Here is a 15,217-nt window from a genome sequence, read left to right as displayed (position 1 = left end):
TCCTGAGCTGATTCCCCCAAGTAATTAATTTCAAACGAGATAAGGGAGCGGCGTCGCCGTTCTTCCCCAGCCCCTTTTCCCGACAGTCCCTGTAAATCCCAGTATTTAAAGGCTTAACCCTTCCCCATTCACAAACAGCTTTTGATTAAGTTTCTCCTGAAACAAAGGAAGCAGAAAATACCAACACGTGCCAAGCTTTAGGAGGAATTGTAGCCTTTTCTTGTGTTTGTTTGTTTTGTTTTGTTTTTTTTTAATTAGACACCTTAAAAGGTGTCTCGGGCTGATAAAAACCCTCCCGAGCCGTTTCCTGCCAAGCCAAATTGAATTCCGAAAATATTTGTTCCAGAGGCCACCATCCATGGCAGCTCTGGAGGTTTTCCATCAGCTCCAGGCTGAGTCAGGGCTAATCCACGTCTGCTCCGGAGGGAGAGGTTAAAGATGACCCAGGGAGGACAGATCCCAAATTTCCGAATCCCAGAGGAGGGAGAATATTCCAAATGGAAGCGCCACCGACTTCAAAGCTGCTAAATCAACCCTCCTTGAAGTTTTCTCGAGGCATTGAACAGGTTTTGGATAATTAAGATGGATGCTGAAGGAAAATGTAAATTTGGGGGTGTGGCCAATGGGCAGGCCGTGAGAGATGATTGCAGCAATTTAATTAAAGTAAAAATTTAAATTTAGAATTTAATTAAAGTAAAAAAAGGTCAGCTCAGATCAGCTGAAACTCAAACCTGGGGGTTCATACGGACTCCTCCACACCTTAAAATATAATTTCCCTGTGACATTCCTCAATTTAAGGGATATTAGAGAAAACCTGAGGATTTTTTCACAGTAAATAAGAACCGTGGAATTTCTTTTTCTCAACTCTCACCAAAAGCTTTCAGCGACATTGCAATTGTTGTCCAGGAAAACTGGGATTACAGGAAACCAAAAGTCAACCTCTGTCAGATCAGAATACAACCCCCACAACCGTGGAACAGTTTGAATTGGGAAAGATCCTCTCATTCCGAGGAGGGAACAGCAGATGGAATCAGGAGGTGACGCCCTGAATTTCAATATTTTCCCATTCCTGTGCTCTTGCAGAAACCTTTTCAATCAGAAAACCCCTGAGTGAAGCATGGGAAAGGTCTGAGGATTTGGGACCCCCACGGCCCCGTCCCCAAATTCAGCATCAGCCAATATTCAAAGATTCCACCTGGAGGTTTTAATCGGATTTTCCTGACCACGCTCGGGCACGCAATGAACGAGAAAAAACCTGCCTCAAAAAAAAAAAAAAAAAAAAAACCCAAAAGCTGCAGCTCTCCAAAAGGAGAAAACCAAGGTGGTTTCACGGGATTCCACTTGAACATTTCACAGCCCCAAGATTCACTCACCACCTTTAATCTCCTCGCTCTCCAGGTGCCCAACTGCTGGAGGAGATACCGGTTAGGGGATAAAAGCAGCAATTTTTGAAAGCAATTTATGAAAACGCCGGGATTTGTTCACAGTAAAGGTCACCAAAAACCTATTTTTGAATGACCCAGCACGGCCATCGCCATCGGAGATGGACTGTGCCCCTCAACCTGATCCTTGAATCGGCTCCTCCGCCGCAGCCCCCGCCTGAAAAGAGATGATTAAATTCAAATTGTGAATAAGACGAGCATTATCTGAGCTCTCCATACTCCATCCCTTATCTCCATCAGCTGGATTATTTATAGCACTTGAAAGCTCCTGCCTTGAGTGACACTTCCAGCTCCGCGGGGAAGGAACAATCACTTAGCGCTTTAATTACGTGCATTAACAGCAGCTCGTGCCTCCGAAGCGCGGCTCCATTTTCCCTGCCCGATTTGCATTTCCCCGTCAATGCCGGGCTAATTAAAACCCTCGCGATAGGATCTGCATTCAGCGGCGCAGACAATGGCCCAGTGACCGAGAAGCAGCGGATTCCAGGGTGCCTTTGCCGTGCCTTTGGAGCAGCCTGGGGACACCCAAGGCCCGGGGCAGCGCTCGGCACCTGCCAGGCTGGAAATGGCCATTTTAAAGTCACTCGGCTCCGGGATCTCTCAAGGATGCGACCTCGGACTCGGTGTTTTCAGAACGGGACGCAGAGGATTTATCTGGCGGGTTTATGTGGAGGTGGGAAGTTGGTTTTGTACCGTTTTATCTTGATTTGCATCCTCAAAGAGCAACGCTTCCTTGTCCGTTCCAATGTTTCTGCTAAAATTCCCTCCAGGAGTGCGACACAAGAGGGGAAAAAGCCTCGAGCTACACATGGGGAGCTTCAGGTTGGGATATTGGGAATAATTCCTGCTTGGAAAGGGCTTTCCAGCCCTGGGCAGCGGTGGAGTTCCCATCCTCGGAGGGATTTCAAATCCACGTGGATTTAGGGGCCCATGGATCCAGGATTTAAATCCATGTGGATTTGGGGGGGTGTGGACCACGGTGGAGTTCCCATCCTCGGAGGGATTTCAAATCCATGTGGATTTAGGGGCCCAATCCAATGTGGATTTGGGGGGATGTGGACCATGGTGGAGTTCCCATCCTCGGAGGGATTTCAAATCCATGTGGATTTAGGGGCCCATGGATCCAGGATTTAAATCCATGTGGATCTGGGGGGATGTGGATCCGTGGTGGAGTTCCCATCCTTGGAGGGATTTCAATCCATGTGGATTTAGGGGCCCATGGATCCAGGATTTAAATCCATGTGGATTTGGGGGGATGTGGATCCGTGGTGGAGTCCCCAGCCCTGGAGGATTGAAAACCCACATGGATTTGAAAGAATGTGTGTGGAGTCCCCATCTTGAGAGGAATTTCAAATCCATGTGGATTTGGAAGGATGTGGACCTTGGTGGAGTCCCCATCCCTGGAGGGATTTCAATCCATGTGGATTTGTAGGGATGTGGACCTTGGTGGAGTCCCCATCCCTGGAGGGATTTCACATCCAGGTGGATTTGGGGGCACATGGATCTGGGATTTAAATCCATGTGGATTTGGGGGGATGTGGATCCGTGGTGGAATCCCCATCCCTGGAGGGATTTCAATCCATGGATCCGTGGTGGCCTTGGCAGTGCTGGGAATGGTTGGATTCGAGGATCTCCAGGGTTTTCCCAACCTGAACAATCCCAAATCACTTCCTCTCAATGTCTGCACTCACGGCAAAACCTCCCATGGATGGGACCGAGGGGAGAAACTCCTAAAGATCCAAAAATTTCCATCTCCTGTGAACTATTCCGTGACCAAGGGTGGGGGGAGGACAATATTCCAGGGAATTCCTGCAGCTTTCCTGGCCATCCACAGCCACACAACAAAACCCTTTCAGTCCCTGGCACGGTCAAGCTGCCAAATTTCCCGTTACGGAAACCACCAAGCCAAGGCAGAAGTGACAGAAGAGGCTCAGTTCTCTGAGGGTCACCAGCACCTAAAACACCTCAGATTGTTCTGGAATTTCCCATATTTTGAAATATTTCGGGTAAGAAAAGCGGATTCCCTGCTGCGTGAAGGATCTGGGAGCTGCAAGAAGCTTCTCCCATCTCCTCCCTTCCCCAGCAGCCCCAAAACCCTCAAACCCACAGGCCAAAGGGAGCTTTTCCAAGCTCCAAGGTGAATCCTCACCAGCTCCAGCGGGAACATTTTCCACATTAAACCCAGGAATCTCCCCACAGAGCAGGAAACTGCCAGGAGAGACGCTCCTGCCTCCCACCCCAGCCCTTCCATGGTTGGTTCCCCTCTGGAATATCGGGATCTAACACCGCTGGGGAGTTATTCTCTGTTGTAGTGTGTTTTGTTTAAAGTTCATGTCTGCCCCGTTTTCCTCCTTAATCGCCTCCTCTCCCGAGCTGCCAATCTTCCCAAGGTCCTCCCTAACCCCCTCCATTCCAAGTTGTCAGTCCTCCCTTTCCCCACCCCTTTCTCCAGAATGTTCCTTGTCAATCCTCCCTATCCCTACCCTTCCTTCCAGAGTGTTCCCTGTCTATTTTGTTATACTCGACACCCTTTTTGTGTTATTCCACTCCCCTATTGAAACAGAGATTTTTGGAGTTAAGTTAACAAAATGAATGAAGCATTTATAATTTAGCTCGTAGAGCTATGTATTGAATTTTAACCTTTTACTTAAGAAACCTCTGCCTGGTACAAAGGGCATAGAAAAATGCAAATTTCTGAAGCTTCTTGCATAAAGAACAACACCAGAGGAGGCAAAGAACCCAGGTAAAGAAGCTCCTCTGTCTCCAAGCCTATCAACACTGACGGACGTACTCAGATAACACCAAAGGACTGACAGCGCACGCGCAGAGAGGAAAAGTTCAGAAGTTCAGCCATGAGGAAGACCACAATCTTCAGCCTCAGGACCACCGAGAGACCCCCGCGCGACCACCACAGCGAACCACGCGTGCCCAGAAGGGCGTGGACTCATTTAGCGTGAGAGGCGAGGGCAGGCGGGGCCAGGGGTTGAATATGCATGGAGAAGTTGTGCAGTGTATTGCGTATGGAACATCTCTTGGAATAAAGGTGTGGAAATAAAGGCTCGGGGCACAAGTTCTGGAGAGCTCTCTCACTTGTGCCGGGCGCTGACATACAGACCCCAGGCTGTGGAGTCTATTTATTTATCCCGCGTATCGCTTCACTGTCTCTCCTGATTGGTTTGTAACAGTTTAGTCCCACCTTAGACCACTCCCCATCTTTACCCTCATTGGTTAATGTTCCTGCACCCCTCCTCTTGAGTTACTGTGTAAAACTTCTGTTCATCCCCCCCCTCCACCCCGAGTCTTGTCTTGGGGCCCCATCTTGTCCATCCCATAAATACACTCTGGTGTACCCCAAGAGCCGTGTCCTCCTTATCTGTCCCTGCGCCGGACCTGCCGATGGCTGGGATTGTGGAACTCGCAGGGCGACGGTCGCGCCCCTGCAATCGCCGCCCGCTGCGACAATTCTCTCCAAAGCCAGGAGATCCTGGCCTTGCCGGGACACAACCCGGGAGAGTTGGCGAGAAAATAATCAGGAGAGACACGGAGAACTTGGGAAAAGTCCTGGAGCAGGAGCAGGCTGACCTTGGAGGCCCAGACAGACCTGTCCAGATTGTGCTCGGCGCCGCGAGCAGCCCCATCTGCCCGGCGGTGCAGGTGCCTCCATCCATCCCGGAAAAACCCGGGAGAATTCCTCCATCAATCTGCTCTGAAGTTCCACCTTCGCTTTTCCCGAGCGCACGACTCCCGGTTTTTTTCCCCTTTCCGTGAGGCTCAGCACGGGAAAGAAAGCATTTTTCACTGTCTCAAACATGCGATTTCTGCAGCCTGGATCCCTCAAAAGTCTCCTCTCACCAAAAAAAAAAAAAACCACCACAGCAACTGCATCCTGGTTTTGATAAAAACAATCCCCATCTCATTCAGTCCCCTCAAATGCTCGCAGCAAAACCAGTCTGCTTTTTGAATTAAAAAATAAAAATACAAACCCACACAAAACCAACCACTAAGCCCTCAAAAACCTAATCTGGCCCTCGTGGTTTCGCCACTCGGTAGCTGATGGTGATCTGCACTAAAATAGGTATTTTACTGAGTGATGCTGTCTTTGCCGAAATGCCTGGGAAATTTGCACTCTCTATCCCTTTATTCCTTTATTTTTGGCTGCCTGTTCCCAGCCATATGTTCATTATTGACTTCAGCAGCAAGGGGCCTCAGTGAAAAAAAAAAAAAAAAACAACAACAAAAAAAATCTCAGAAAACAATTTGTGAATGGTAAAAAAAAAAAAAAGTCAAAAAAAAAAAAAAGTCTGGCTTTTTCTGGTGTAAAAAGCTCCAGAACAGAGAGTGGCTGAATGAGCCTGAGCAACCCACGGGGCCTGGGGGCTGCAAAGTGCAGAAATCATCCCTGGTTCAGGTGGAAAAAGGGTCTGAATGCTCCTTTTCTCTGAGCAGGAGCTTTTTGTGAATGGGAGGCTGCTGGCAGGCAGTGATTGGCATTTTCCTAACTCTGATGGTTCGTGAGGGGGAAAAAAATTCCTGATTTTTAGGGACAAAGGCAGCAATCCCAGAGCAGAATCAAGGCAGCTTTTCCCACACAGCCACGGAGTTTTTCATGTCGTGGAATGGTGGAATGGTTTGGCTGGGAAGGGATTTTAAAGATGATCCCATTCCAACCTCGCCCAGGTTGCTCCATCCTGGCCTTGGACACTCCCAGGGATCCAGGGGCAGCCACAGCTTCTCTGGGAATTCCTAGCCCATCCCTCCCAGGGAAGAATTCCTCCTCAATATCCCACCCAAATTTCCCCTTGGAAGCCACTCCCCGGGTCCTCCAGCCCTTTCCCAAATTCCAGCTCTCCTGGAGCCCCTTGAGGCTCTGGAAGCAGCTCCAAGGATTCCCTGGATTTTTCCCTTCTCCAGGTGAACATTCCCAGCTCTCCCAGCCTGTTCTCCCCACAACATCCCAAATTTTTCTGCTTCTGTGCAACACAAAAAGATCTCTCTGCTACCAAAACCCCATCCTTGGTTTAAACTTGATTTAAACTCGACCCTAGACGTTTCTGAGCCCACAATTCTGCAGAAGTGGGCACAGACTGGGGCGTTCTGCGGGTGATTTACCCACAGAAATATGAGAGCAATTAGATGTGAAAAGAGTTTCCAGAAATAGCCTGGTCCTCACTACCACCATCCTCATTAACATAAAAATTACCCCAGCTTTGGTCATAGCTCGCAGAACCATAATTGTCTCTGAACTGAGGCAGCTTTTGAGCAGGAATATTTCCTGAGATTCCAGGAGAAACCTGAGGAACTGCAGGACGGAGCATTAAACAACCTCTCACGGATGTGCCCACGAATAAAAAAAAAAAAAAAAGAAAGAAAAAGAAAAAAAAAAGGGAAAAAGCCACATTTTCAGACATAAAACCACCTGCAAATCACAGCTTTTCAGTGAGATGTTTAGAAGGAGCTGAAAGGAAAATCGTTTACCCCACTAAACACATCGGAGCTATATTTAAAAACACAGGGAACTGTCTTCCCAGAGGAGCAAAAATCAATGCAGATCAGCACTTTAACTGCCTTTTATTACAGTTATTAAAAGCTCCTGATAGAGGTGCAATATTTTAGTTTCATTATGGATTTCATCTCCTTGAGAAAAAACAGAGCCCTCAGGAAAAGCGAGGCCTTATTTACAGCTGGGAATCTTTGAAGATTTGAGGTAACGTCACCCACTCCGTAAAAAGAAAGGACACTCAGATTATTTCACCTTCATTTTCCTCCTCATATTATTTCATCCTCATTTTCCCCTAAGATCATTCCACTCTCATCTTCCCTATGATTATTTCCCCCTCAGATAATTTCACCCTCAGATCATTTCACCATAATTATTCCCTCAGATTCTTTCACTTTCAGATTATTTCACCCTCAGTTTCCCATCAAATCATTTCCCTCTCATTTTCTCCTCAGATCATTTCCCTCTCATTTTCCCTTCAGATCATTTCACCGTAATTATTCCCTCAGATTATTTGACCCTCATTTTCCTCCCAGATTATTTCACCCTCAGATCATTTCACTCTCATTTTCCTCTCAGATTTTCCCCCTCAGATTTTCCCCCTCAGATTATTTAATCCTCATTTTCCCCTCCGATTATTTCACCCTCCAATTATTTCACCCTCATCTTCCCCTCAATTTATTTCACCTTCATTTTCCCCCTCAGATCATTTCCCCCTCATTTTCCTCTCACATCATTTCACCATAATTATTCCCTCAGATTATTTCATGCTCATTTTCCCCTCAAATCATTTCACTCTCATTTCCCCCCTCAGATTATTTAATCCTCATTTTCCCCTTCAGATCCTTTCACCATAATTATTCCCTCAGATTATTTATTCCTCATTTGTCCCCTCAATTTTTTAATTAAAAAAATTAATTATTTCACCTTCATTTATCTCCTCAGATTCATTTTTCTCCTCAGATTATTCCACCCTCATTTTCCCCTCAGATTATTTAATCCTCATTTTCCCTCTGATCATTTCCTCCTCATTTTCCTTACAGATTTTTCCCCCTCAGATTATTCCACCCTCGTTTCCCATCAGATCATTTCCCCCTCGTTTTCCTCTCAGATATTTTCCCTCAGATTATTTAATCCTCATTTTCCCCTCAGATCATTTCCCCCTCGTTTTCCTCTCAGATTATTTCATCCTATTTTCTCCCCTCAGATCATTTCCCCCTCATTTTCCTCTCAATTTTTTTCCCCTCAGATTATTTAATCCTCATTTCCCCTCAGATCATTTCCCCCTCATTTTCCCCCTCAGATTATTTAATCCTCATTTTCCCCTCACATAATTTCCCCCTCATTTTCCTCTCAAATTCTTCCGCCTCAGATTATTTAATCCTCATTTTCTCCTCAGATCATTTCCCCCTCATTTTCCTCTCAGATTATTTCACTCTATTTTTTCTCCTCAGATCATTTCCCCCTCATTTTCCTCTCAGATTATTTCATCCTATTTTCTCCCCTCAGATTATTTCCCCCTCATTTTCCTCCCAAATTTTTCCCCCTCAGATTATTTCACTTTATTTTTTCTCCTCAGATCACTTCCCCCTCGTTTTCCTCTCAGATTATTTCACTCTATTTTTTCTCCCCAGATCATTTCCCCCTCGTTTTCCTCTCAGATATTTTCCCTCAGATTATTTAATCCTCATTTTCCCCTCACATAATTTCCCCCTAATTTTCCTCTCAGATTCTTCCTCCTCAGATTATTTAATCCTCATTTTCCCCTCAGATCATTTCCCCCTCGTTTTCCTCTCAGATTATTTCACTCTATTTTTTCCCCTCAGATCATTTCTTCCTCATTTTCCCCTCAGATCATTTCCCCCTCGTTTTCCTCTCAGATTATTTCACTCGATTTTTTCCCCTCAGATCATTTCCCCCTCGTTTTCCTCTCAGATATTTTCCCTCAGATTATTTAATCCTCATTTTCCCCTCAGATCATTTCCCCCTCATTTTCCTCTCAGATTATTTCACTCTATTTTTCTCCTCAGATCATTTCCCCCTCGTTTTCCTCTCAGATTATTTCACTCTATTTTTTCTCCTCAGATCATTTCTTCCTCATTTTCCTCTCAGATTTTTTAATCCTCATTTTCCCCTCAGATCATTTCCCCCTCGTTTTCCTCTCAGATTATTTCACTCTATTTTTTCCCCTCAGATCATTTCCCCCTCGTTTTCCTCTCAGATTATTTCACTCTATTTTTTCCCCTCAGATCATTTCTTCCTCATTTTCCCCTCAGATCATTTCCCCCTTGTTTTCCTCTCAGATTATTTCACTTTATTTTTTCTCCCCAGATCATTTCCCCCTTGTTTTCCTCTCAGATTATTTCACTCTATTTTTTCTCCTCAGATCATTTCCCCCTCGTTTTCCTCTCAGATTATTTCACTCGATTTTTTCTCCCCAGATCATTTCCCCCTCATTTTCCTCTCAGATATTTTCCCTCAGATTATTTAATCCTCATTTTCCCCTCAGATCATTTCCCCCTCGTTTTCCTCTCAGATTATTTCACTTTATTTTTTCTCCTCAGATAATTTCTTCCTCATTTTCCTCTCAGATATTTTCCCTCAGATTTTTTAATCCTCATTTTCCCCTCAGATCATTTGCCCCTCGTTTTCCTCTCAGATTATTTAACTTTATTTTTTCTCCCCAGATCATTTCCCCCTCGTTTTCCTCTCAGATTATTTCACTCGATTTTTTCTCCCCAGATCATTTCCCCCTCGTTTTCCTCTCAGATTATTTCACTCGATTTTTTCTCCCCAGATCATTTCCCCCTCCTTTTCCCCCTCCCGTTCAACACAAGGAGGTCTCTGCATCACTCGGATCCCAGATGCATCAGGCCTGGCACTAAAATTAGCTCATTTCTGGGAAATTGCTTATTTTGCAATTCCTCCAGAAAAAAAAAAAAAAAAAAAAAAAATCCCATCTTGACACATGACTAAGAGAAGGAATTTTCAGGCTGAACTCATTCAGTGATTGTGTTTTATTTAAAGAACACAGGAGCGGCTCTGCAGATGGGAATCAAAAAATCTCCTTAGCTAAATACTTGTCCCCATGAAACGGCCCTGCCTGCGTTTTTGCCCTCATAATTTTATTTATTTTTTAATTTTATATTTGACCATTTATTTAAATATTTCAATATTTATTTATATTATAAATATGATTTATTTATGTGTGACTTTAGATGGACACACGGGATTTCCTCAAGGGGAAAAAAAGAACTTTTTCCATCTGATGGTTCTGGGCAGCACCCACCAGATTCCAGAGCCACAGCAGCTCCTGTGGCACTTCCCAATTTTCTGCCTCTCCTCCCTGTTTTTCCATTTTCCCAGATTTATTTCAGCTCTGTGGGGTCTGTTTGAGGTGGGCTCAGAGCCAGGAGGAAGAGCACCAATAAACCACGCTCAAGCAAATCCCATAAAAATAAAATAAAGGCAGACACAGCAATATTCTCCCAATTAATAAATCTGTTATTTACAATGTATAAATATATATCATAAATAACTTTTTTTTTTTTTAAAGCATTATTAGGAATATTCACCCCAGAGCAGCCAAATCCTGTGGTTCTATGTTCTATTTCCACTGAGCAAGGAATTAACACTTCGGGAATTCTCCAGACTCCCAAAATTTTGGGTTTTTTTCTTTTTTTGTGTTTTTTGTTTTGGTTTTTTTTTTTTTGTTTTTTTTTTTTTTTTTTTTTTTTTTTTTGTTTTTTTTTTTTGTTTTGTTTTGTTTTTGTTTTTTTTGGGTTTTTTTGGGGTTTTTTTGGGTGTTTGGTTTTTTTTTGGGGGGTTTTGGGGTTTTTTTTGGGTTTTTTGGGGGTTTTTTGGTTTTTTTTTTTTTCTCCAATCCAAAGTTCTGCTTGCCAAATGTGATTTATGGATCCTCCCAAGCATTTCCCCCCCAGAGCAGCCTCTTCCCTCTCCGGGGCAGCGTCGGAGCCGAGCGCTCATCGCGTTCCTGGGGATGAGGTGTCCGCTCCGCTAACAATTCCATTATTCCCGCTGAGTCCTTGATTTATCCCGCTCCTAATTCTAATTATTTTCTCCGACCACCTGCCTGGTGAGGCTCTGCCTGGTTTTGGGAGGGTTTTTTTATTTTTGAGCGTTTGTGGTCATTGAGGTTTTCTGGAGCGCGTTCCCTGCTGCCCCGTGGTGTGGAATGGGGTGGGAAAGACCTGGAGGAGGAAGGAAATCCTCCGAGGATATAAAAAGAATCAGAGGTGGGGGAAGAGGGAAGAAAAAAGCAAAGTGGAAGTGGGACACGGCATCAGAGTGAGAAAGGAACTGAAATTTCGCAGTGGAGGCAGAGAAAAAGGCACTTCCTGTGAAAAAATCGTGGATTTGGAGAATTCCAGAATTACTTGGGTTGGAAGGGACCTTAAAGCTCATCCCATTCCCGCGGGCAGGGACATCTTCCACTATCCCAGCTTGCTCCAAGCCCTGTCCAACCTGGGACATTCCATTCCAGGGATGGAACCCACAGGGGATGGAACCCACAGGGGATGGAACCCACAACCTCTCCGTGCAAAAAAATAACTAAATAAACAAATTTTTTTTTTTTTTTTTTTTTTTTTAAAAAAAACCACCCACATCCAACACGTTCACCCTTACCCATGACAACATTCTGAACGATGATGAATAAAACCAGCTGCTGCTCGCACGCAGAGCTCGGAGTGGCTGCTGGGAGGCGGGAGCGGCGGGAAAAGCCGGGGAATCGATCGGTCGGGGGGACGGAGCTGTAATTACCTGCCCGGCTCCGAGAAGCACCCGGCGTTCTTCGGGCCAAGGTCAGCACCATCAGCAGTTATTCCCCTCCCTGGAGAAACCCCTGGATTTATTGTTATTATTCCAACTGGTGCTGAAGGTGCTCGGAACTTCTAAAGTCAAGCGGGTTCCTTTGTGCCCGACCTTCTCCTCAGCTGGGAAGTGGCTGGAGAGGGGGAGGGCTCACAGAAAATGAAGTTAATTTGCCCGAAGTTAATTAGAACTGCCTCAAAATCAGAGATTTGTAAAGATCCCTGGAAAGCCGTGGGTTTGTTGTCCCGAAAAGACAAAGAATTGGAGAGCTGGGGGTGCTCACCTGGAGAAGGGAAGGATCCAGGGAGGATCCAGGGCCTGAAGGGGCTCCAGGAGAGCTGGAGAGGGACTGGGGACAAGGCATGGAGGGACAGGACCCAGGGAATGGCTGTGGAAGTGGAAAAGGAGGGATTTGAGTGGGATATTGGGAAGGAATTCCTGGCTGGGAGGGTGGGGAGGGGCTGGGCTGGAATTCCCAGAGAAGCCCTGGATCCCTGGCAGTGTCCCAGGAAAGACTAGAGGAGCCTGGGACGGTGGGGTTGGAATGGGATGGGATTGAAGCTCCAGGGATCCCATCCCAAACCATCCCGGGATTCTGGGATCCAGGACACTCAGGATCCATCCTGAGGGATTTTTGTGGAATTTGGGGATGGAAAAGGGAAGGGAGACCCTTCCTGGAATCCCAAATTCCCAGTGAAGCCTCTTGATCCCAAAATTCCTTCCCGGAGAGGAGTTGGGAAGGGGATGGATCCAGTGCCAGACTGGGACCTGGGAATGGAGAGAATTCCCCGGGAAAATGGGGAGGAATTTGGGAAAGAATTCCTGTTTGAGCAAGAATTCCCAGAGAATCCCTGGGAGTGCCCAAAGAAAGGCTGGAGCCCCCCGGGATGGGACTGAAGGTCCATGAATCCCACCCCAAACCACTCCAGGATTCTGGGATCGTAAGGAGACGCCTCCACTTGGCTCCCCGTTAATTTGACGCAGCAGAAATGCCGAAACATTCACCAGCCTGGACGAACATTGGCACGGGCCCAACAAGTAAAGAAATTTTGTTCCATCAGCTCAAAGCGAGGATGTAAAACTTTGGGGCAGGAAACAAGAGAATGAACCCTTGGGAATTTCAGGAATTTCAGGAATTGATCGGGATATTTCTGTTACGTTCACCAGGGCTCTGGGAAACGAATCAACAAATATGGTTTGGCGTTTTATTCTCTGTTACTTAAAGGGACATTTTTAAAAATGAATTCTTAAATGAGGATGAGAAAGGGGTAATGACCTCTTTTCCTTCTGTTCCTTTTCTACCCTCAGCTCTTCTCCCCACCTTTATTTTAATTCCTCCTCTCCCAGTCCCAAAAACTTCGCCTCCTGCCCCTCCAATTTCTGGTAAAGTTGTCCTTAGTGCACGGCTGGAACCCAGGATGGCACCACCCTTCCCCTCACAGCCCAGAAATTCCACCTTCCCAGCAGATTCCCAAATTTCCTGCAGTGAATCAGGAGCAATCCCAGACCCAGCAGCAGAAATTCTTCAACCACTCATCACCAATAAGCAGCAAAGGATAATTATAATTAAATTAATTATGAAAAATTGCAGTAATTCCTCCCTCCTCAGTTTTCCACCTCGGATTTTGGTCTCCTCTGTGTTTGAACCTGCCCAGGGTTGGCCTTTTCCATTTTTTTTTGTCATTATTCCCATTTTTCCACCACAAATTCCAGCCCAATCCCACAGAACTCCAGCTGCAATTCCATGAGATGCTGAGGGATGAAGGATCCAAGGTTTTGCTGGGTTCTGCATCACAAAGAATTCCATGAAAATTCTCTGTCATGTCCACACTCCACCTCCCAGAGCATGCTAAAAAAATAACCCAGGAGCAGGATAATTATTATAAATAATATAAATAATAAATAATTCCTGGGGCAGGAATCTGGAGTTTTGCACTCATCACTTCCAGTCTCTCACCCTGGTCAAGAACATTTTACTTAGGAAAAATTCAAGGAATTCTGCACAAAATCCCTCAAAAAAAGGTTCCCACCCCAGGTTTCAGGATTCCCCTCCTGCCCTGTACAGCTGCATTTTCCAGGCTTTTGTTCCAGAAGTGCCTTTTTGCCTTCTGCCTGTATTTTTCATCAATATATTTCATTACACTGATATTTTTTAGCACCCAGCCCAACCTTCCCCTGGGATTCCTCCATCACGACTCCAATTTCTGCACTATTTAAAAAAAAAAAAAAAAACACCAAAAAAAAAACACCACCCAATTTTGACTCAGGGAAAAAAAAAAATTAAAAAAACCAACAAAACCTGAAAATCTACCAAAGTGGTTAAATCCTTGCACTGCTCACCATTTGCTCTTTATTCCTCTCGTTGCAATTTTCCCCAGGAATAATTTTATATTTCCTCCGACATCATTGACAAAAGAAATTGAACAGCGCTGAGCCAAAATGCTTTATAACACACACTCTAATTTTGCAATTAATTTGCAATTAATTACCTTCCTTTTCAACTTGGGACTGTGTCCTACGCTAAATCCAAGAGGGAAAACCACCTTGGAAAAAAAAGCAGTAAATAGGGGAAGAGCTGTTTTCCACAGGGACCCCAGTGACTCAGGCTTGCATGAGACAGAGATATAATTTTCTGGATGAAGTAGTTCAACAAATCTCTTTTTTTTTTTTTTTTTAGTTTTTTTTTACCTTCCTTTCTTAAAAAAAAAAGAGTTTTAAATTGTTTGTCCTTTCGAAACGAATCTGGTAACCGAGCGGGAAGTTTTCCATGGAGGCGGGGGGGAAAAAAAAGTGGGAATTGATTTTTTTTTTTTTTTTTTCAAAGGAATACTCACAAAAAACTGGTCCATGTCCCTGTCCAGCCCCATGTTGGGCAAGTCTGGCATCATGTGGGCCACCACCTTGAAGCCAGCGTCCTTGGCCAGGTGGAAGGACTCGCACACGGCCTTCACCGTGTGACCCCTGGGAAGAGAGGGGGAAAAAGGGTCAGGAAAAGGCAGGAAAAGCAGGAAAAGCCATTCCTGGGTTCAGCTGGGATGATCCCCTCCTCGGGAGGCTGAGTTTGGGGTGTGGCTGGAGGTAAAACTGAGCCTAAATTGGGTTTGGAGAGTATTGAAATTGTTAATTCTGTGAAAAAGGAGCTGCTCTGGGTTTTCCTGGCTCAGAGAGAAATTTGGGAGAGCTGCTGGAATCCACCAGTCTGGAAATCCTCAGGAAAAAATGGGAATGAAACAGCAGGAAAGGAGAAGGGATGGGAATGAAATATGGGAGAGCTGCTGGAATCCAGTCTGGAAATCCTCAGGAAAAAATGGGAATGAAACAGCAGGAAAGGAAAGAAGGGATGGGAATGAGGAAAAGCCTGAAAATCACCCCAAAATCCCTTCTGGAGAAACGTGAACTTCCCAAATTTCTGGGATGGGCTGGGATTCCAGGAGGATTCCACGTT

General features: G+C 45.3%; 1 protein-coding gene across 1 annotated transcript in view; it reads right to left on the bottom strand.

Annotated features, from left to right (window-relative positions):
• Positions 1–15,217, bottom strand: part of ELP3 (elongator acetyltransferase complex subunit 3) — an 89,615-nt gene that overhangs the window by 33,755 nt on the left and 40,643 nt on the right. Inside the window, exon 9 of the mRNA XM_053937844.1 lies at positions 14,607–14,733. Within this exon, the coding sequence (XP_053793819.1) occupies positions 14,607–14,733 (127 nt within the window). The remainder of the gene's footprint in view (positions 1–14,606; positions 14,734–15,217) is intronic.

The sequence above is a fragment of the Vidua chalybeata genome, chromosome 3, assembly GCF_026979565.1.
Source record: "Vidua chalybeata isolate OUT-0048 chromosome 3, bVidCha1 merged haplotype, whole genome shotgun sequence".
In the NCBI taxonomy this organism is placed as follows: domain Eukaryota; kingdom Metazoa; phylum Chordata; class Aves; order Passeriformes; family Viduidae; genus Vidua; species Vidua chalybeata.
This window is presented reverse-complemented; position numbering and strand designations above follow the sequence as displayed.